This window comes from Apodemus sylvaticus, chromosome 2, assembly GCF_947179515.1.
Source record: "Apodemus sylvaticus chromosome 2, mApoSyl1.1, whole genome shotgun sequence".
NCBI classification, from domain to species: Eukaryota; Metazoa; Chordata; class Mammalia; order Rodentia; family Muridae; genus Apodemus; species Apodemus sylvaticus.
In genome coordinates, this window is record NC_067473.1 from 154,264,704 (window position 1) to 154,288,801 (window position 24,098).

The 24,098-nt window shown below is 40.0% G+C and overlaps 1 protein-coding gene and 1 long non-coding RNA gene across 2 annotated transcripts; both read right to left on the reverse strand.

The window, feature by feature from the left end:
* Positions 1-684: 684 nt before the first annotated feature.
* LOC127677621 (uncharacterized) lies at positions 685-7,470 on the reverse strand. The gene is made up of 3 exons (XR_007976522.1): positions 7,425-7,470; positions 4,726-4,886; positions 685-818 (listed from the first exon to the last, which is right to left on the reverse strand). It is a non-coding gene; the product is annotated as an uncharacterized LOC127677621 (long non-coding RNA).
* Positions 7,471-10,911: 3,441 nt separating this feature from the next.
* Positions 10,912-23,342, reverse strand: Rimklb (ribosomal modification protein rimK like family member B). Its single transcript, XM_052172660.1, has 5 exons — positions 23,168-23,342; positions 17,040-17,270; positions 15,776-15,862; positions 13,588-13,791; positions 10,912-11,640 (listed from the first exon to the last, which is right to left on the reverse strand). Exons 1-5 carry the CDS (start codon positions 23,340-23,342, stop codon positions 11,174-11,176), a joined length of 1,164 nt encoding a protein of 387 aa, XP_052028620.1. The 3' UTR covers positions 10,912-11,173.
* Positions 23,343-24,098: the final 756 nt, after the last annotated feature.

Consider the following 24,098-nt stretch of genomic DNA (forward strand, 5'->3'; position numbering starts at 1 on the left):
TAACAAAAAGTGGAAAAGAATTTGAGTCTAGAAAAAAAAATGTCATAAGCACACACAGTACAAGGTCCATCTAAGCACAAGATCTTCTAAGAATTTAAACAGAAACACCAATCTTAGGAATACATTTATTTCAGGTGAGTGCTTGCCAATATGGGCAAGACCACATGTTGAGTTTTCATCAAGTTAATTAAATAATTCACTAATTTTGAATACGTTATAAATAACTTAAATGCATAAAATTGACTGTTAATATTCAATAATGGGTGATACTATATCATAGGTAATACTACATTTGAATCTCACAAACTAAGTTCATTTATTTTCTTTTGAAATAAATACTTTGTATTATGGAGACAGATGTGTCCAGAGGCTGTGTAACTATGTTAGATGTGAAATCTGATGCAATGTGACTCTTCTTTTTCAAGAGTATTCTTCAGAGCTTAACATTCAGCATGAGCATTCAGTGTGTGCAGAAAGGGACAGGGAAGCCATTCAACACGGTTGTAGTGCCTGCCTATTTTGGAATGCTCACTTCACTGCAGAGACAGCTTGTGGGAAGGAATGAAAAGCACTCCCACTGAGTCGAGACTCCTGGACTAAGGTGACCAACACATAAGACGGAGTGGGTACAAACGACAGCTGCTAAAAGAACAAACCACGCTCCAATTTTATTTCCATTCAGCGTTTTTAATTTAGAAAAAGAAAACTGAGTGCAACAAGATATAACGAATTCTTTCTTATTCTGCATTCTTTTTCTACTCTAAAAAGTGACACAGATCTGTCTTCATCCAGAAGATCACTGGTTACTTCGAGAGAACCTGGGGGTAAAAAAACAAAATTCATTAATGGGTTAAACGGAAAAGAGAAAAGGACAAAAAGCCAACCAGCAATACTGTGTTATTACCATTCTTTGACTTGGCTTAATCTTAGAAACAAAGATATTTAATAGTCATTTTTTTAAACTAGAGTCATGGGTTGCATTATAGTATTTTTTAAAGAATGCTATTATAAGTAAAAGTACTGCTCAAAAGGAAGCAAAAATGAAAATTCTTACATAATAAAATTACTGTAAAGACCTAAAGCAAACTTTAATTCTTTAACTTTGGTTCTCTTACTCATGTCCTTTAGGTTAAATTTTCAATAATTTCATGCACAATAAATTTTGCTTCAGATTAATATTCAAATTGGTCATCTTTTTCAGCCTTAAAATCTTTTAACATTTCTATATTGGGAATTTTTCAACATTAGGACATCTGGACAAGCAAGGTCCCACACTACTGTGTTTTTATTATACATCCTGCTGACTCTACCTGTGCCTCTTTTTAGTTTTAAAATCAACAAGGAAAAGAAAGACCTTCAGAAGAGTTCATCTCTGTAACAGACTGACTCATTTTCTGAAACAGGAATGGAATGTGCAAAACAGAGGCAGGCTTCATGGTGTGACTGTGTTCTCTCTTCAACAGATAGTCTATAGAGCACAAAGGCGTCTTTGCATCTTTCCTTACTCAAAAGATTTTGTTTTTAATCATGCATACGTGTGTGGGTGTGTATGCATGAATGTAACTGCTGGTGAATGCCAGTTCAGTCTTTGGAGCTAGAGTTACAGGAGCCTGGGGTTTGGAAAGAACAGGAAGCACTTTTAACTGTTGAGCCAAGTCAAAGTGCATATAAACAATAAACATACATGTAAACAGGTAAAGGTCATATAAGCAGTAAACATGCATATAAGCACACAAGGTGGTTACCTACAGATTATCTTAGCAAGCTTTCTGAAAAGACCCAGGCTTACACTGGTTAAGTACAGCACCTACTGCAGGGCATGCATCTGGAAACTATAGATGTTGAAGAATGCATGGTGTAAAATGTAAACAACATTTTAAAATAGAAGAAAAACAGTTTTAGCTCTGGCTCTATATATAATCTGGGAAATCTTTTCCTATATTTAAATTATGGTGTTCCTTATACAAGCACATCAAAGGGCAACTCTCTCAGAAGCTGGTTCTCTCCTCCCACCATGGGTTCTGGAGATGAAGCTAGTTGAGAAGTTGTCCAGATTTGCTTAGGACTTAAAGAGATGGTTTACCATGTAAAAGTGTAGACCTAAATAACATGAGCTTGAAATCAAGACATTTGATAGGGAATCTTTGCAAATTTCCATAGTATTTGTGGACCAATAACTCAATCTACTATAGAGATTAATAGGAGCCATTATGAATCACCTATCTCTGGATATCCTATTTCAATCTATGTATATTTGGATATACACAATTACTTTCATGTAACAATAAGATACCTAACAAATATGCTTCTGAGAAACATTCCTGTTTGGATCCATTGTTTTTACTATTTATCTGTGCTGTTCATACTGTGAATGAATGTCTGCACTCATTGGTAGAAACAAAAAGATCAGGAGTTTGAGGATAGCCTGGGCTGTAAGACACTGATGCAAAACATCATCAGGGAAATGCAAATCAAAATGATCAGGAGACTCCATCTTACACCAGTCAAAATGCCTAAGACAAAAACTCGGGTGGCAGCACATGTTAGTGAGGATGTAGAGAAAGAGGACCACTCCTCCCCACTGCTGGTGGGATTGCAAACTCGTACAGCCACTCTGGAAATCCACCTGGTGGTTCCTCAGAAAATTGTAAATTGATCTACCTGAAGACCCAGCTATACCACTCCTGTACATATACCCAAAAGACGTTCTACCATACCACAGGAGCACGTGCTCCACTATGGTCATAGCAGCCTTATCGGTGATAGTCAGAAGCTGGAAACATAGATGTCCATCCAATGAAGAATGGATACAGAAAATGTGGTGCATTTACACAATGAAATACTATTCAGCTATTAAGAACGAGAATATAGGTTTTCTAGCAAATAGAAGGAACTAGAAAATATCCTGAGTGAGATAACCCAGACCTAAAAGGACATACATAGTATGTACTCACTAATAAGCGGATATTAGCCAAAAAGGTACAGAAGACCTGGGATACAATCCATACAACTAAAGGTTAACAAGCAGAAGGGCCCAAGTTAAGATACTTCAATCCCACTTGGGAGGAAGAAGAAAATAATCATTGGAGGCAGGGGGAGGGACATGGGGAGAAGGGTGAGGGAGAGGAGGGGGAACATGATCAGGTATGGGGGGATGGGACAGGAGAGAGGCCCTGAGGTCCAGCAGAATGAATGGAAATAAGTAACCTTGGGGATGGGGGTGGGAGGTCCTGGGGGGACCCTCTACAAAGTACTAGAGACCTGGGAGGTAAGTGATTCTCAGTACTCTAAGAAGGGACTTTATATGAAATGTCCAAAGTGGGGAGAGGAAACTTGTAGAACCCACCTCCAGTAGAAAGACAGGGCATCAAGTGGGTCAAGTTGCCATCCCACAGTCAAAAACTCTGACCCAGAATTATTCCTGTCTAAAAGAACTGCAGGGACCCAAATGGAGAAGAGATTGAGGTAAAGGAGGTCCAGTGACAGGCCAAATTGGGATCCATCTCAAGGGGTCGTTCCAATTCCTGACACCATTACTAATGCTATGCTATGGTGTGCTTACAGACAGTACCCTAGCACGGCTACCCTCCAAGAGGCCCAACAAGCAGCTGACTGAGTTAGACGCAGACACTTATACCCAACCAATGGACTGAAGTCAAGGACCCTGTGGTTGAATTAGGGAAAGGCTGGAAGAAGCTGAGGAGGACTCCATAGACCAGCAGTCTCAACTAACCTGGGCCTCTGAGATCTCTCAGACACTGAGCCACCAGGCAAGCAGCATACACTAGCTGGTCTGAGGCGTCCCCCCTCCCCCCCCACACACACATACAGCAGATAACTGCCTGGTCTGGCCTCAGGGAGAGAAGGTGCCTAACCCTTGAGAGACTTGTGGCTTCAGAGAGTGGGGCGGCCTGGTAGGGGTAAGGGAAACATCCTCTTGGAGACAGGGGGAAGGGGGAATAGGATGAGGAATTGTGTGAGGGAGAACTGAGAGGAGGACAATGACTAGACTATAAAAAAATAAAAGTAAACTCTAAATAACAGAAAAACAAACAAAAACCTGTATGCTTTTAATTCCAGCACTCTGGAGGCAAAGGCTGGTTGATCTCTTGAGTTTAAGACCAGACTGGTCTACATACCGAGTTCCAGGACAGTGAGCCAGGGCTCTGTAGGCCTATCATAAAACAACAACACAAGAACAAGGAGCACTGCGACATTGAGTAAGTAAAACTCTTGAGGCAATGGGGACAATCAAAGGAAGAGAAAAAAGATGAAAGGGGAGGAGTGCAGACAGACAGACACACACACACACACACACACACACACACAGACTCTGAAGTGACAAAAACATGGGCAGGAAGCCAAACTGGTGAGGGTGTGCTAAAAACACTGAGGCAGCCAGGAGACTAGATCTTACTGCTCTGTAACTTTAAACATTACATTTCAGCATTTGTAATGGGTCTTAATTTCATAAAATAGTTTAAAATAAAACTACATTCAACATAGTTTTGACACCATTAAAGGCCAATATGTTTCCATGTATCAGGGGGATTTTAATTTTGCATAGTACTAAATTTTTCAAAGAAAGAATGATAATGCACCAGTAGGGTCAGACTCAATGTGAAGCAGAAAATGACAGGCAACCGAGTTTTCACACCACCACAGGATGTGACAATACAACTTACACAGCAGTCAAATATTCCCGCTGGGTTGGAAATGACTAACCATTCAGTAAAGAGGCCGCTTCCCGAGTCCAGCTCTCATCTCTGCTGGGCCTTGCTCCACGTGGTATGGCTCATGCTATCTCTTCTCCTACGCAGGTTTAATGTCAGCCATCAGTCTGAAGAACTCCTTTCTCTGCTGCCACCTACCAGTTTATCTCTCTGCTGCAGCAGAAGGGTATATAGAAAAAGGCCTTGCTTATTGTTCAAATTAAACAAAAGCTTTAGCATTACATATTTTCACATGTGCATCAACATTTTCATATCTTGCCCATCCCACCTCAATAATCAGCAGAAAAACCCAATCAGAGAATCAAATAACGCACAGTCAGTGTTCATGCTACGCTAGGAAAATTAAAAATGGAAAGAAAGGAAGAGGAATGGTTGTCCACTCTGCAGTCATCGTCACAGAGCCACGGTCTGTTCTGCTGTTTCCTTCCTTACGTATTCCTAGAGACTATCAATATATGATGAAAAATTTATCTAGGTAGTCTGCAACTGCTACAAAATTCAAATTCAGAGACTATCCAGAGAACACACAATATAAAGTCTTTAATTCTAGAAACTAAGGGTATTAGGTGCTTTACCTGCTTGAGATTTCAATGTTCTGGACTGCTTATTGCCCAATGGCTCTGAATACATTAGAGCACGAACACACACGCCACCTACATTTAAAATAGGGTAGCATTTGTATGCCCAGATAAGCATTGGGGATTTTTTTGCAAAAGAATTAATATTCAATAAGTCCCTTAGAAAGGACTGACCATGAATGTATTTTCCTTAAACTATTTACAGACACAGCAAAACTCGGGGTAGGGAAAAGAATGACAAACGTGGTTCTAAGAGAGCTGAGAGTTAACACAGGATGATGTCTTCTGCCTTTAAAAATCTAATACTCACTTCTATTCCCATTCTTTGCCACTGGAGTCTACATTTGAAATTTATTTGACATTACATACTAAGGAACTTTCCCAAGACTAACTAGCAATAATAATGGCTTGTTTTTCCACCCTCCCAAATAAATGTATGTACAGACTTGCCAACTTAAAACAAGCAAACACACACTGACAGAAGCACCAAAAGCTGGTCAACAGCAGCACTGCAATTCCATAGCTTCTATGTTCTCATTCCTTCCCCCATCTCAAGCCCCACCCTTTTGACCTCTGCATATGGGATGAGCCTGAGCAGGAGAAGTTGGTGATGCCAGGACTGAGCCTTTCCCACGGATGCTCCTAGAGGCCTGCTGTGCTTCTGGGAACTGAGGCGCAGGGATGTCTGTCTGACTGAAACCTAAAACAACAACAGTTCACCCCACCCCTCATGTTCCCCAAACCCCCAATAGCAGCCACGTAAATATACTATTTAAGGTCCACCTAGTAACTTTGAGTACAATAAAATCTAAAGTAAGATTCCTTACAAGTCAGCAGTATTTAATGGGCAGCAGAATGGAGGATGTTTAAATAAACTCTGCACACCCTATGCTAGGCAAACATTGTAATGGTGGCCATTCTCATCCAGAGAACAAGAGTCTCCCGAAGGACTCCTTCTCAGAACATTTCATACATCCCTGCAGGAGTGCAGGAGATTCCTGGACAAGTAAATTTCAGTTCAGTTCAACAGATAATTATCTTAAGATGTTAGAGGATGTCCCTATCGCATGTGTCAGCTGAAGCACAGAATAGGCTAGTGATAATTTATTACACACCTCTATTTAGGTGTAGAAAGCACCAAGGGCTAGGGTTTCTTACTCACTACCTAGTGGTTTGCTGAATGTTTATACTCTTTGTGTAAGACATAAGACAGCAGATAAAAAGGTGCTGGTTAATGTCTCTGAAGTCCTCTATTATAAAGAGATTACTGCCCCAGATGTAAACTATGGGACTGAGTGAAAACCTTAGAAAGGACAGGAAAGGAGGAAACAGTAAGTAGACGGGGATAGACGAAAGGGAAGAGATAGGACTATCACACTGCACAACTATACTTCTCATCTGTCACTAACTTTGTTGTATGACACTGGCTAACTAATCTGGGTAACCATGCGGTGCTTCAGAAATATTCAAATCTACACTGTGGATGCTTTAGAATCTGTCTTTAACCATTCACATTTATTTCTGTAGGACTAGTATATCAGGCTACAGCAATTACTTCTGTATATATAAACTCTAAAAGGACTAAAGTGCTTTCTATTGTGTTCACAAGTCCCTTGCACTTCACTGTGGCCAAATAAACACTACAGAGTATTTTAAAACCATATATATAACCTAAAACCTAATTTACCTTTACACACCTCTAGTTTTCCATACCTGTCCACTCCTAATTGGTGTCTTTAAACTGTGAGCTCACTGTGTGTTCGGAACACCAAGCCCTGAAAAAGCTTAAGCCAGAGTAGCACAATGGAAGAGACAAACAACCCACAACAAAACAAAGCCAAAAGTCACACTCAGAAAAACTTAATTATAGACATATATGCAAAGAATGGAGACTCTAAATGGCTAAACGAAATCCCCACATCCTGAGTTCATCCCAGTTGACTCAATTTTACCCCAAAAACTCTTTACATTATACTGGCTACCATATTTATGCATTTGTAAAAACCAAGTTATGATAAACTGATGCTTGTTTCTTAAAGTGTTACAGAAAGAAAACTTTAAAAAAAAAGTAAAATGTTAGCCTTCTGATAAAAATTAAGGAGAAACCAATTACCTGCTAGCAGGCTGGGCTGGGCACCGTCTGAGCCATTGCACTGAGCACGCACTGCGCAGCTGCGATACTGGGGGAGGGGAAGTTTACAAGGGCACTGACCCCAAAGCTCTCAAAACGGCTCACTCATCAGCAGGAAGGGGGAAGAAGGAAAGTATTTTCTCTGAGTATTTTTTGTTTGTTTGTATTTGTATATTTTGGCTCCTGAAAAGGCTGGCAAAGAACAGTAACAGTGCAAAATATTAGAATATTTCTTGAAAAACAATTTTAAAAATGTAAACATTAAGGAAATTTTAAGAACCAAACTTTTGTTAACATAGAAAACAATTTTCCCTAGAGTTAGGCAGCTAACCCAAAAGGCATGGCAAAGTGCACTGGGATAAAGGAAATAAAATACCACAGAAACCCCAAAACAAAATGAAAACATTTCAAATCTAATCTGGAAGACTAGATGGTTCCAACAGCAGACTTCTGTCCATCACTAAACATTCCAAGGCGCCTACATTAAGTGAAACTTTTCTTTCTTTTTTTTAAGAAACAAAAGAAAGCAGTGAACCTGGTTATAAATCCTGCAATATATTACATTTAAAAAAAATCCTAGCACAAGAAAAGTAAATTTTAAATAAAAGCCAACAAACAGACAAACAAAGAGCAGCAGGTTACCTGTCTGAGCACCTACATGTTCTTAGGAGGGGATCGTGTCTCACCAGCCAAATAGCCCACAAACCTTCTCAAAAACAGCGAGCCAGGAGAAAGATATAACACAAGATTTGATTTCACAGTGTCTCTAACACCCCCAGCCCCACACAGGGGGTCACTGAGTGAAGAGCATTTGTGTTTCCGCTCTTCTTCTTGAGTAAGATGATTGATGGTCAGGGACCTTTTCCAGTGCCTCCAGTGCTTTGTCTTAAAGTCTGATAAAGTGCTTGATGAAAGCAAGTCTCTTGTTGGATTTTTTTTCTAAGGTTCCAAGTAGTTTCTTATTGATAGCATAGAGAAAGATTTCAAAGTTCATTGGAGAAAAGCCAGCAGAAATGAACAAAGTATCAAAAAAAATTTACTCAATTAGAAAGTTTAAGTGGCATAGTTCATAACGCATGGATCTATGAGTCCAATTCTCATCATAAGTAACATAAAAACAAAATCAGAATCATTAAAATACAATTAACAATTACAATTTTAATAGTGTACAAAAAATTTACAGTAATTCAGATTTTTGGCATGATTATACAAATTTGATACATTTTCTCACAGTAGTGATGAAGACTATACAAAAGTTATGAAAATAAGTCAACTCTCACTTGTTTCCTTTGAGTTCTTCCAGAATGATTTGTTCTTATTATTTACCTTAATTGAGAGAATTCAAGATGAGCACCCTTCCTACTTTCAGGCTGAGTGTGACCAGTGAGAGCTGCACTTAACAGAGTGCTGTGTGACCAGGAATGAGACGGCTGGAGAGCTGCCTAGAGCACTGCTCGCTTCAGAAAAATGGCTATCATTTTCCTGTTTCTTTATTATCCCACCATAAAAAGTGAATTTTTCAACAAGTAAAGATGTTCTATTTGTTTTCAAATGCATGAACTTAACATACATGTATATCATAATGTATGTGGCAACCAGATGGTCTTAGGATCTGATTACACAGTTGTTCATTTATTTGTGTATACCAAATAGTATGTACCCTCCAAAATATGATCATTCAGCAAAGTACCAAGTACTTTTATTCTGTTAATGAATCAGAGGTATGTATGACTCCCAATAATCTTGCGCAAATCAGAATGTGCAGGTGCAATTAGAGTACCCTAAGATAGATGAGAAACTCCTCACTTAGTGTCTTTTTTCTGAGGTGAAATGATAAGAGTGCACAGATTACAGGTACTATTCTATTTGTCAATAAAACCTTTCACTCCATTTTAATATTTAATTCTATGGGGGAAACCAAGTTTTATTACATTCCTTTTTAAAATGGGAGAGCTATACAGTTAAGCATGATCAAACCTCTGTTAGAGCTGGTTAATGCTCATGTTTTATTATCACCTTGAAGTCTCTAAATAGTGTCCAAGAAATTATGTTAAGGTCCATCTGAAGAAAAACAGCACTGGAAAAGCAAGAAAAGCTTGGGGGAAAATTCTGTTGACCCCTGAAGCATCTCCACTTCTTAACACATCTTCAGACTCATAACTAGATTGTTTTATTCCTTGACTTAAAGGCTCATATTATATGTAGTTTGGGGCTTTCATCAATTCAAAAAAGGAACAGAGTGGTCAGTACTGAGGAGTAGGGCTATGAGACTCAATACTTAAATAAATCCCTCCCAAAATACATCCAGCCCACCTCCCTCCAGATCTTACGCATAAAAAAGAAAATGCACAGCCATAACATTAAATAAAAGCATGTAGCCTCGAGTAAATCATACACCAAACAGTCTACAAAACAAACAACATACATACGCACAGAAAGGCTTAAGGAACATCTACTTTCCTAGTGTCTTTAGGGGAGCATCTCTATACTATCTTGGTCTAAGGCAATTCACCTGTGTTTTTGTTTTTTTTTTTTTTTTTTTTTAAGTAAAAACTGTTTCCCATCATGCCATTCTCTAGATTCTAATCTTTCTGTTTGGTGTAAGCAAAGAATAAAACATGTACACTTGCATGCGACATATATACTCCTTTCTAAAATGTGAAAAATGCAAACACAAAAAGTTAGCCTTAAGAAACCCCTTTAGCTTTATACCTAATAACCTTGACTTGCCTCCCCAAAATGTTGTATCCTTTAAATGTCTTAACTCATTAAAAGAGAAAAAGAGGAAGGCAGGGAGACCTTTAAATGTGTATGTTTTGAGTGGTGTCGGTGTCTTGTTATCCAAAAAAGTAACATTTTGTTTACTTTGGCCATTGTTAAAGATGCAGTCATAGAGCAAGGGTGTTACCAGCATGTATTAAAAATGCAACATTAACAGAGTGTATATCCTTCAAAAAAAACACTAAAACACTAACAAATACAAGTCAATGCACAAACTTTTAACTAGTGAAACTTTATCTACATTGAGTAAATGTTACTTTGTATACCAGACATTGCAATACTGTTCATTTTCCGTTCATCATGCAAACATGCCAATTTTGTTATTAAAAATCTTTATTGGATTATAGTCACATTTCCCTCCCACCCAAATTAAGGGGAAAAAAACAAAGACAAACATGAAAATAAGAAATTCCATCAGAGCCCCTTAGGAGTTCATAAACAACTATGTGCTAAATGCTAGCTGAGAGAAACGGCAGACTGTTCAGAGTATTTAAAACACTTCTATATTTTAAGTGGATGTTTTCCTCTTTACAAATCTTGAAGCTGAAGTCATGCTACCAAGTACTTGGATCAAAACCATTCTACATAAAAACAAAAGCAAGAGACCAGGGGAGGGAAAAAAAAAAACCCAAAAAAAAAAAAAAAAAAAAAAACAACCTTTCATGTTCCTCACAGCCTAAGAGCAGGGTTTAAGTAACTGAAAAGGTTACCATGAGAGGCCTGCCATTTCTCTGTGTGTCACCTAGTGAAATCTGTAAATGAATCAGTTAAGTGTTACTACCAGGGGTCTCATCTATTTTCCCTTCTTCTAACCAATCTCACTGTATCTTTATCTCAACCTTCTGAACATTCTCTATGAACAGCATTGCAAGTTGGTTAAAGGGAAAGGGGGTGGGGTGCAGGGAGACAGCTTTACAAGGGTTTTGTTGTTTGACTATTTACCAGTGGAGTCACTCCACCAGGAGTTTGATTTCATTGGCTAGTAGCTGGTTCATGTTGAACAGCCCCCCTGGGAGCTTGGTGAGCACCTCTCGCTCGGTGGTGCTTTCAGGGTCGCTATCAACAGAGCTGGAACTTGCGCTCATGTTGTCGACAGCAGCGCTGGCAGGGGGACCAAGCTCCGGCTCACTAGTCTCACTGGCAGTGGACACCACAGATAGCAGGGACATGCGCCGGGTGAGCCGGCCAGCGGGCAGGAGGGAAGCAGCATAGTCTGCTATGATACCAGCTACATCTAGATTACAAGCCTTATCAAAGGCTATGAAACCTACATTTGCATTGGCCTCGCAGACACAGAAGGAGCCGTCATCTTTCATCAACAGGTCAATGCCACACACATCCATCCCCAGGATATTAGACACCTGGATAGCTAGCTGCTTCCCTTGTTCACTCAATGAGCACAGCATCCCCACACCACCTGGAAGAGAGAGCAGAGGTAGAGTTTTAGAAGTAGAATTCATACAGTTGTGAAACTGGGTAATTTAATACAGAATGTAAAACTGGTTTGTGTTTTGTCCTATCAAGGCTAGATAAACCATTATACTATTAATTACGCAGTCCTAACTGCCTCACTCTCATGATCCTTTGCCTCAGCCTCCTGAGTGCTGGAATTATGGGCATGCACTATCACCGCTTGCTTAAAATTAAGTTTTTAATCTTCCAGAATGTAGATTAAAGAAAAGTGAGGAAGTCTTAAGAAGATGTTAAACTTCCCTTAGGGTCTATCCTGCTTATTGTAACATAAACCAAATAGTGCCCCTCAGTATCACAGGGAAGGTTTCCAGAATTTTCTATCACCATCAGAAATAACCAAACATACAGAAAGAAGATCACAAGCCCTTAGAGTCTGTAGTACTTACAACCTGCTGCACTCTTTAAATCAGGTCTAGAGTGCAGTGCCTGATACAATGGAAACACCAGAGAGGTGTTAAAATGTTACTATTTAGGAATAATGACAGTATGTCCAACGCAAGAGCAACCATTGCAGGCTGAAGTTTCTAGCTCAAAATCTCAGTCCGAATATTCTAAGAGTGCCAGGGAAAAGATGGGGATCCTCGGAGGCTGAAGTAGAGAATGACTGGATATGTCTTGATTCCTACTGATTAGCGTAGAGTTTGCTTTTAGGAACCTTCAAGAAGCAACATACAGAGAGCTCTATTCAACTTAGTTAAATCACTTGAACCCAAAAATATAAAAGGTTATGTTAAAAAGAAAATGTCTGCATAAAAATAGTTAGACCATCTGGTTTTATATAGCAAGCCAATCCTGTTTAGAGCAGAATCCCAGTGGATCTGGTATTGGAGGTCACCCTGGTCTTGAGTTCCTTCCAGGCCAGCAAAGGTTTTATTAGTATGACTGTCTCAAAAATAATTAATTTAATACACACATAGAGACAAAAGGGGCTGGAGAGACAGCTCTGCAGTTATAAGCACAGAAGAAATGAAGGACAGACAGTGCAGTTTTGTTTGTAAGAGTGGAGTGCGAAGTCACGAGACTGAGACAGGAGAGAGGAGTTCAACATCACCCTAGGCTACAGCGAATTCAAGGCCAGCTTCTGAAAACAGAACAAAGCCAAACAAAAAAGAAGTACAATCAATGAAATCAAATATAGAGAATATTTTTAAAGCACAGATTAAAAAACAAAACAAAGCAAAAACACACAAAAAAACCAACACACAAGCAAAATCCCAAAACATTAAAATCATGAAACAAAAGTTGGAAATCTGGGAAACTGTACAAGTACATAAGTCACAGAATGAAGAGAGGGCACTGGAGAGATGGCCCGGGTTTAGCAGCACTAGTTGCTCTTTTTTCTTTTTTTAAGATTTATTTGTTTATTATATGTAAGTACACTGTAGCGTCTTCAGACACTCCAGAACAGGGAGTCAGATCTAGTTACAGATGATTGTGAGCCACCATGTGGGTGCTGGGATTTGAACTCAGGACCTGTGGAAGAACAGTTGGCACTCTTCCACTGAGCCATCTCTCCAATCCCATTAGTTGCTCTTACAAAGGACCTGGATTCAATTCCCACCACCCACATGGGAGGGATCACTGCCTTTAATCTTAGCACTGGATGTGACAAGGCCCAGTAAAGTTAAAAGCACCTGTTGCTTTTAAGGCGACAAAGTGGAAGAGAGGCAAGAAAAGAAAGAGTGGCTGGGTGTGAGGAATATGCTAAACTTAACACAACATATAGAAGCATGAAAAACTTGAACATGAAAAATTTTAAGTTATCACAAAATAGAGAGTAAATTCATGACCAGTGAAACTTAATTCACAAACAGTGATGGTAGAGCTCTAATTCCCATGTGGAAAACACACTCAATTATACACCAATTGAAAGCTGCTGCAGTGGCTTTACCTAGGGAACAGTTGCTCTGCATCCGTCCATCTGTCGAACAGCGCAGCATGGTGCCAACTACACGGCCTCCCACAACAATGACTCGTACATCCCTTCCATGAGACTCTTTAATATATTTCTGGAACAAATATGGGGCTTCATGCCGAATAAGATGGCTTAGATCCGCTAAGTGGTGTTTGTCTCGTGCCAAGAAAACAGCTTTGCCTAGGATTTAAAAATAATAAAAATATACAATACATGAAACTGGATAGTTGATAAATATATCTTGGGTCCCAATATACTCCTTCAGAACCAATTAAACTTGTGTGTTTTTATAGTCTTCTTTGACTAAAGTGATTTAGTTATAATTACTGAGATAATGTGAAAAATAGAGTCTAATGTAATGGTCTATGATTTTCCCCAAACACAAACTCTTATGATTGACTATTCACCTTGAGTTTATTAATGTAGAGGACCTGCACTGTATTCTTCCAAAGGTTAGCCAATTTAGCTCATTCTTTAGGCAAGCCCTTTCTCCTGACTTAAATATGCATAACTATTACATATTAACTATCTACTACAACAAAGTAACATAGCAATATCATAGATAAGTTGTTTCTGAATTGTCTAGTCTTCCATTGCTTTATCTTTATGCCAGTAGAAGTATCTCTTTTTAAAGTTCTTGGCTAAACTTTTTTTTGGCTAAAGTTCTTCGGGGGGGGGGGGGGGGGGGAATGATTCTATGTCCTTTTGCTGACCTCTTCTAACACTGAGTCACAGACTGTGCAGCTTTGTTGACTGAGCATCCACCACAGGAGATCCTAGGTTTTAGCTATCATATTAGAGAAGCTGATAAACAACAAAACTCAATGGCTTTAGCTGAGTTGTGAACCACGTGTCCCAGACAAGGTACTACAACACGTCATATCCTTGCATTTATTACATTTTCTGTTCAAAACTCAACAGTAGGGCCAGGCAGTGGTGGCGCACACTTTTAATCCCAGCACTGGGGAGGCAGAGGCAGGCAGATTTCTGAATTCGAGGCCAACCTGATCTACAGAGAAGAGTTCCAGTACAGCCAGGGCTTCTCAGAAAAACCCTGTCTTGAAAAACAACAACAACAACAACAAACCCTAACAATACCTACCACAGCAACAGGAAGCAGACTGGCTTTGGAATGGCTAGAAAGACTGCTGTCCTAGGAGCAGAGTCCAGCTGTGGAAAATACTGGGAGTAAGTAGAAAGGTGCAACTGCAGTGGGTGGGTCTAATCCTGACATGGAAAGAACGTCCGACAGTTGGGGAGGTAGAATGGCAATGTGGCATATATTAAAAGCTGACACTTTTGGCACAAACATCTTAAGGTAACAAACGTTAGATCTTTGGTCAACCTATCATCACTGTACAAGTTTCTAAAAACCATGTTCTTCAAGAAGAATGTTAAACAATATACTGATAAATACTGGAGGATGACAACCAGACAGTGACCCAGAGAAAAGATCTAGTAAAACATTATCCTTGAAGGAATGAGTCAAGAAAAATGTATTGCTAATAAAGTAGCTCTCTGAAGCAGAGAATAAAAAACTATGAAAATATTACTCCAAATATGAGTGTTTGGATGAAGTATTTATCAAAGTAATGGAAAAATGACTAATACAGAACACTGTTCATTGTCCCAGTTCTAGAGATGCTACAGCAGATCAAGCTCATGAGGTTTCAGGTGGCAATGAGGAACTAGAGTGGAGGCCACTGATGTGACATTTGGTAAAGACTGTCCATGTCCTGAGCCCTCATGCGATTTTGCATTTAAAGGTCACTGGATAGTTATTCTGATGCAGAAAACTTTAACAAAGCTAGCATTTAGGATGCAGTATGTTTAATTTTAAAATGTTTATCAATTCTGCCTTAAACATTCAAGTTTTCCAACTAGACAACCTGAGGGATGGGGATGAATCAACTTAGGCAACTATTTATTGCTGAGGAGTAACACTAACTTGGAACTTATTTATGCATGCTAACACCTCTACTATAACCTCTAAACTGAAGCAGCATCTTGCCAAATGCAAGTTTTGGAAATCTTTTATAAGTTTGTGGTCTCATATACTTGTTGGCTGGTCTTCAATTATTTAGAAGTCCTGATCCAAAATCCCATTTCTTAATTTACAAAAGCAAGTTCAAAACTAAATACGATAGCCACAAATCTTACGCACCTCTATGACCCCGAGTGTTCTTCACTACCATTGGGAACTCCAGTGCTTCCGCTTCATCAATCATTTTAGCAAAGTTTTCATGGCCACCTGGTTTGAGGAAAAAATTAATTGGCTAATAGCAAAGGTATGCTGGGACCAATTTTAGGCACAGGACAAGGGAAGCAGAAGGTTAAGAGACTGACGGTTAATTTTTGTTTTTCTTGAAGAAATTATGTATATCCATTGAAAACAGCATCTTTGGAAGATAGAGAGATGGTTCAGTAAAGCACTGACTACTCTTCCAGAAGCCCTAGTTAATTCCCAGTGCCTACATGGCAGTTCTCAATTGTTCAAAACTCCAGTTCCAGAGAATCTAATGTCTACTTCTGATCTCCACTGGCAGCGCTCACCTGGTGCAGACATACATGCAAACAAAACACCATACACAAAATAAAACTTAAGAACTTCAGTGTGGCCATGCAGTGTTGACGCACACCTGTAATCCCAGCACTTGGGAGGCAGAGGCAGTCGGATTTCTGAGTTCAAAGCCATCCTGGTCTACAGAGTGAGTTCCAGGACAGCCAGGGCTACAAAGAGAAACCCTGTCTCAAAAAACCAAAAAATAAAAAAATAAAAAAGATTAAAAAAAATAAAAAAAAGAACTTCATTGTGTATATGTGTGTGTAAATATATAAATAAAATTATCTACACCTATATCTTAAAAGTGTTTTCTCTAGTGGTTACATAGCTTCAGATCTTAAACTGAGATTTTAATCACTTCTGAAATTTTCCTGCAAGGTGAGAAATAGAGATTTAGTTTCTTCTACTTGTGGCTATCCAGCTTTCCCAGATTGCAACAGTATATACTCTCTGCTGAGAATCAGATGGATATAGCTAATGAGTTATCTGAGCCCCTATTATACTCCAAAATCCACCCATCTGTTCTATCCCAGTGCCTTCCTGGCTCTGCTCTGTGGGTTGCACTATGGACTTCACCCAGTTTCACATATGCTCAGCAAGCATTCTTACTAGACTGTATCTGCAATTCTCAATTTTTTACTGTGGACAGAGTTTCAGTAGTTACCAAAGCTGGCCTCAAACAAACTCATAGTCCAAGCTATGCTTAACATGTGATTTTCCTGCCTCTATCTACCTCCTGAGGAGCTGGGATTACTGGCCTGCATCACTAGGCACAGCATGGTTTTATTTTTTCTAATTTTGACACCCCGCTCTTCAAACAAATCTCTTTAGGCCCCAAAAGATATATTCTTCTCTGTGAACTCACCGTAAGAAAAAGTATCTGGTAGAGGGACACCATGGCCAGCTAATTCTTGAAATGTCCAGAATTTATTAACACAGTTCAAGATGGCTTGAGGTCGGTTCATCAATCGGCACCCCATCTTCTCTAGGTGGCGCAAAACAGTAATATCACTATCACTCTGCACCCATGGGGTTGGAACCCTCACTACCACCACCTGTGGGTAGGCAGAGATTAGCTCCCCGTTGATCCGTAGGCCTGAAACAGAATAGTGAAGCTAACATCACTGGAAGGAGTATTAACAAAAGGAAGGATATGGCAGCTCAATCTTGTAATCCACTCAGGAGACTTAGACTGGTGGGTCTCAGTCCAAGACCAGGACTAGACAGTGAGATCTTAAGTTTCTTTCCAAGTTCTAACTATTTAAAAAGTGACAATATATTCAATGCAATCCTAACCCAGGAAAAAAGCAGGGTGGGGACTATAATTAAAGTCTAGAGGAGGTAGGAGAGAGGAAGGTAAAATAACAGTAAGGATGTCTGAAAAGACCATAATGACTCACACTATTAATTATCTACTTAAGAAAACCCTACAGACCTGAGTGGCAGCTGAGCTGATCAGCCTGCCGGCTCTTCCATCGGCACCATCAGGGCAAACCCTCCAGCACAAGTCTGGCTAACCTACCCAATGCCACCACTGGCAGGAGGTAGGGTCAGCTCAGCTCACCCACACCCATACTTCAAAGCCAACTTCACTGTGTTGCCCAGTCAAGTATGGGAACCTCTCTCCCAAGTACTGGAGCTGGCAAGGGGCTGGGCCAGCTCTCCTGCTTCCAAACCCTCACCCATGCCTTCACCATTATCATGATGGAAAAAATGGCAGCCTGCAGGCAGACATGGTGCTGGTCTCTAGCCTAGTTGAGAGAGGAACAACAGAGAATCCTGGCATTGAAATTGGTCCTGGTGGCTCCTGATGACTCATGCTTGGACTGATGGTATATGACACACTACTGAACTGGACTGCTGGTATCCTAGTATCCTAGGAATTGCCTCCAAAGAAACTTCTAAACAGATCCTTTTTACCATCTTTTCTCCCCTACCTTTGGACTTTGGGCTAGAAGTGGAGCAGTTGTACTTGAGAACCCTTATTAAAGGAGATTTTTTTTTAAATCTAAGCCTACAACCTAGTTACAATTCCCAGCACCCACTCATTTAAGGAGAAGTGATTTACATTTTTCAAAGGAATCTTCCGGATCTTAAGTATAAATAAATAAATAAAGGATAATGACACCCTGCTTCACATGCAGTAGGGAGAAGGGCACATGACTTCTGTATTATCCATACCTGGAGAAATGGCGAAGTAGCAAGAAGCACTGGCTGCTCTTTCCAGAGGACCTGGATTCAATTCTCAACACACACAGACATACACGCAGGCAAAACACCCATATAAACATAAATAAAAATACTTATTTGTATTCAGTGGACTAGAGCACTTATTGCTCTTACAGAGGACCAGGGTTCAATTCCCAGCACCCATATGGTGGCTTAAAACATGGCTTCTAACAACATGGCTTCTAACACCCTCTTCTGACCTTTTTTGACCCAGGATGCACGTGGTAAATTACACACATACATACATGCAGGCACTCACACATTTTTACAAATTACTCAGACATGTCAAAATTACTATTCTACATAACTCGTATTTACTCACTATAAAAAATGAGGTACTTTTCCAAGAGGGGGGCTGAAGAGAGTGCTCAGCAGTTAAATGGCTGCTATTCCAGAGAAACTGTGTTTGATTCCCAACACTCACATTACAGTTCTGTCTACAACTCCAATTCCTAGGAATAAAACACCTTCTGGCCTCTTCAGGAACCAGGCATGAAAAACATGCAGGCAAAGCAGCCACACATAAATAAAAACTAGAAAGAAACCCAGGCATTGTGTGGCATACTTATAATCCCAGCACTTGGGAGGCAGGAGCAGAAGGATCTTGAGACAGCATGGTCTACAAAGTAAGACTCAAGCCAGCCAGAGCTACACAGAGAGACTGTCTCAAATAAATAAACAGCCATACTGTAAACAAAGCGTGCCAGGTATGTTGGAATACCCCCTGTAAACCTAGCACTTAGGAGGTAAAGGGGAGAAGGATCACAAGGTTCAAGGCTAACTTCAGTTGCATAATGAATTTGGAAGGAACACTGCTCATACCAGACCCAGCCTCAAAAGCAAAACATAAAGCAGTTTCATGGAACCTTATCTTACTGTGCCGTACACTCCCCTTCTGAGTGGAGGCACTGTGTCCTACACAACTTGGCAACACAGTAACTCTCACTGGAAACTGAAAATAAACTTGCAGTGTTCTGATCTATCAGGATACTGCAAAAGAGCTGATTCCTGACTCACCTAAGAAGGTCCCAGACAGAAAAGCTAAAGGGAAACCTAAAGATAAGCAGTTACCCAAAGCAAATCATTACAGGAACAGAGCAACAACCTTGGCCCTGTGGCTAAGCTGCAGTGAACAGCTGGGAAATAGAGATAACCAAAAACAGAAAGGAAGTCAAAATACACACAAACCCAAGCAAAACATACTCAGAAAAGACCCAAGTTCTCAAGAACTCTCCTCAACCCAATGTAAAGGACTTGAATATGTATTTCTCCAGAATAGTGTTCTCTCTTGAAAAGCTACTCCGCTTTCTTTGCTCAGCTACCACTGCACCCGATGAGATGTACCTAGAGTGATTGCTCGCTGATCTTACTAACTGAAATGATACTCAACACCAAGAATCAAAGCCATAATGAGGACAGTATTTCATATCCATTAGAATGGCCACTATCAAGTAAATTACACTGGGCATGTAATGAGTGGTATGTATTTTTATAGCATGCACAAAGCCCTAAGTTCATTTCCAGAAACACACACACACAAAATGAAACAGACAAGTTGACATAGATGTACAATACTGGAACCCTGTGTCCTGCTGATATGAATCCAAGTAGATAAAATAGAGTCAAACGGTAAATTAGCACTTGGCCTTTAGAAGAGTTTGATGTGTGTATATTACAAGAGATGGAGCCAGGCGGTGGTGGCACACACTTGTAATCCCAGCACTTGGGAGGCAGAGGCAGGCGATTTGAGTTCAAGGTCAGCCTGGTCTACAGAGTGAGTTCCAGGACAGCCAAGGGCTACACAGAGAAACCCTGTCAAAAAAAAAAAAAGAGAGAGAGAGAGAAAGAAAGAAACAAACAAACAAACAAACAAACAGAGAGAGAGAGAAAGAAAGAAAGAAAAAAAGGAAAAGAAAAAAACCAAATCCAAAAAAAAAAACAAAAAACAAAACAGAAAAACGGAAAAGATGGAATTCTACTACGCCATGCAGCTAGCCAGACTGCCACTCCCATTGCGAACACTGCACCATCTAAGAGCCAAGTTCCCAGCCAGCCTGCGCTACACAGAGTTCCAGAGTTCCAGACCAGCTTGGTTTACACTGAGACCCTTCAGCCCGACCCAAAACAAACATGCTGAATATGAAATGTGCTGGGATAGGCCAGACACAGAGGTACAGATGCTGTCAGTTTTAACAGCTAACTTGACACAACCTGAAGTAACCTGGCAAGAGTGTCAATGAGGGACTATCTGTGGGCATGTGTATGGAGAACTGTCTTAGTAGCTGAGCACAAGCAAACAAACAGCCATGCCTTCACTCTACTTGTGACTAGCAATCTCAAGTTCCTCCCTTATCTACAAGGCCAGACTCAACAGTAGGCTGAAGTAAACCCATTTCTTACCTAAGTTGTAGGCTGGGTTGTGCTGTAGTGTTTTATTACACCAATAGAAGGGTAAAAATTAGTTTGAAGAAAGCAAACAAGCATCAGAAATAGGGTCAGATGTTAATGAGTGTCATATTTTAAAACAGTTTAAGCTGGGCACAGTGGCTCACGCCTCGGATCCCAGCATAAGAGAGGCCAAGACGGGAAAAACACCAAAACTTTTAGGCCAATCTGAGATACAGGAGTTCCAAATCAGCCTAGGCTAGAGTACAGTAACAGTGGCTGATAGCCTAAGACCTTCTGTGGGAAAAGCAGAAGGATATATGAACAGGCAGAAACCAAAAAAAAAAACGGTACTTTCAAAACAATTAAAGGGCCTTTGGGAGAAACTTCACTATATACTGTACATAGCTGGAGAATTAATCTCAGAACTTAATTAACATGACAGTCATCTAAAAATGAAAGGTAATTTTCTTGTTTTTAAAAGAGATTATCCAAAAACTAAAGGGTGGCAATAAGAAATATAATCCATATGTAGCAGATATTGCATGTAGCTGAAAATTAAACATTAAGTATGTTTAACTATGACTTTCCCTCAAATTAATTAATGTCAGGTGTCATTTCAGAGAAAAAAGTTCATTAAAAAAAAAATCAACAAATATTAATGCCACATAAATTACATCTAGGAGAGCCACATGTGATATGGATACCACTCATCTAAGCCCTGAAGGGAAGAAAAAGGAGATCATCAGATCATCAGACATTTGGGTCCAACCTGGGCTACAATATTCCACATTAAATTATAACCATGCAACATGAAAATCTGCCACTTGTTCCATGAAGGCGGTTTTCATTATCCTTTCTATCAGTTGACACAAGAACTTGACCCAGGTACTCAAATTTGAAAACCAGGAACATTGCTATCAAATGTTTGAGATGAAGCAGGGGGCCTGAAGTCAAAACCACAAGTCAGTAAAACTAAGAGATAAGCAGGGAAAACAGAATACTGGAGCCCAAGGACAGAGCCTTACAGGCCCAACCTGGGTAGGGCCAACCAACTCCGACTTTAAGATAACAGTATAGTTTGGTTTTGCTCTGTAATTAGGTATATACTGAGGAAAATCTTTCAAAGAAAAAGAACTTGAAGAACATTATTTTTAATAAAAGAGAAAAACAGAGTTCTGTGAAAGAAGCTTCTTCTCACCTCCCTATAAGAAAGATGGCATTTTGTATACTGTACAGGGCTGAAGAGTTGGTTCAGCAGTGAAGAGCACTTGTTGCTCTTGAGCAGAACCAAGATTTGATTTCCAGCACTCATGTGATGGCTCAAAATCTTCCCAGGGTATCCAATGCACTCTTCTGACATTCACAGACACCAGGCATATACCTGGTACACATACATACACGCAGACAAAACACCCATGCACATAAAGTAATAATCTAAGATATTAAAAATTTAAATATAAAAATGCCTAGATCCACAAGAGGTACATGCATGAAGGATTCCTGCCAAGGAACTGCCCTGCTCCCAGTCAAGGTTGACTTTTACCATATGAATTAGCCTAGTTAAGAAGATGCCCCACAAGATCGCACAGAAACAAATCTTTTGGGTAATTCTAGATCCTGTCATGTGGACTAACCATCACAATGAGTGATGTCCAATTCTACCTTCCAAATTTTGGTTACCTAGCAGTCATTTCTACAGGTGAGAAAATGAAAGCTGTCAGGTGTGGGAGGCATTCCAGTGTTTGAAAGGCAGAGGCAGCCTGCTCTATGGAGTGAATTCCATGACAGCCGGGGATACACAGAGAAAGCCAGCCTTGGGATGAAAAAAATAAAGAAAAGAAAGAAGAGGGAGAAGAGGAAGAAGAAGAAAAGAAGAAAATGAGAAGGAGGAGAAGCAGCAGCAGCAGAAGCAGAAGCAGCAACCAAAGGCTATCACCAGATTTGTTTGTTTATATTCATTGTTTGTGGGGACAATCTTTATCCCATAGCTGTCTGGCTATACCTGCTATCTTTTGAACATATGTGAACCCTTAGAAATGCATGTACCACCTTCCAAAGCAGAGCATAGAGTACTCTACCATCTAACAGGTTATTTTAATTAATGCCGCAGATATTATCTAAAGGAAAAAAAAAACAAGGAAGAATACCCATTAGTTAAAGGAACTTTCCTTAAGAAAAGTTATTTAAATTTTATAGATAACCATCTATTTATTTTTTGCTGAGATCGCCCACTCTTTCACACATGATACAATTAGGAACTATTAGAGCTCCTATGTCTTCTACAGACTTGCAATGTGAGGGGCAGTACTCATGGTAAGGCTTTCCTCATAATTCCAGAAATGGAGTCACTACAAAAGAGTATTTGCAGAGTCTTACCCAGATTTCCTTGCTCGACTGTCAGCACCACCTCGTCCATGACCACAGCCCTAAAGTCCAGTTCCTCTTCACAACATTTGGCCTTCAAGGCTCGTAAGATCTCTTTCTGTGGGTAGTCCTCCCTGATGCGACGATCCGTCAAGAACCACAGCTTTCCAGCCACTGTGCTACACATCTCGGTGTGCTTGTTCTTTTCTGGATCAGGTGATGCAAACTTTTATCTACAAGGGAAAGAAAATATACATGAGATTGCTGAAATCATCTAGGCTTTTGGATTTCATAGATAATGATGTAGTTTTATGCTAACTAAACACAAGTGAAGAAGAGTATTTCCAGCTAATCTGACTGCTTGGAGGTTAGGCACAGGAGGATCAGGAACTCAATGTCATATCTGGCTGCACAGAGAATCTAAGGTCAAGCTCAGCAACCCTGTTTGAAACAAATGCCTCCTCCCTGCTGGCATACCTGGAAAAATATGGACATCTCAGAAATTAGGATTTCCCCTGGGGAAGCTAGCAATATAGCAGGTCACATAGCACAATTCCCTGTGCTGAAAATTATATAATTTTATAATTATATAATTATATATATATATATATATATGTATAAAATTAAATAAGTAAATTTATATAATTTTGTCTGGGAATTATACTTAATCTGATTCTCTCTCCACCCCCTCCTCTCTCTTCTCTCTCTCTCTCCTTTCTCTCCCCCCCTCTCTTCTCTCCTCTTCCTCTCTCTCTCTCCTCTACCCTCCCCTCCCCCTCTTCCCTCTCTCCTATCCCCTCCCCCCTCCCTTTCCCCTTCCTCTCCCCCTCCCCTCCCTCTCTCCCCTTCCCCCTTCCCTCCTTCCCCCACCTCTCTCTCTCTCTGGACAGGGTTTCTCTGTGTATCACTGGCTGTCCTGGAACTTACTCTGTAGACCAGGCTG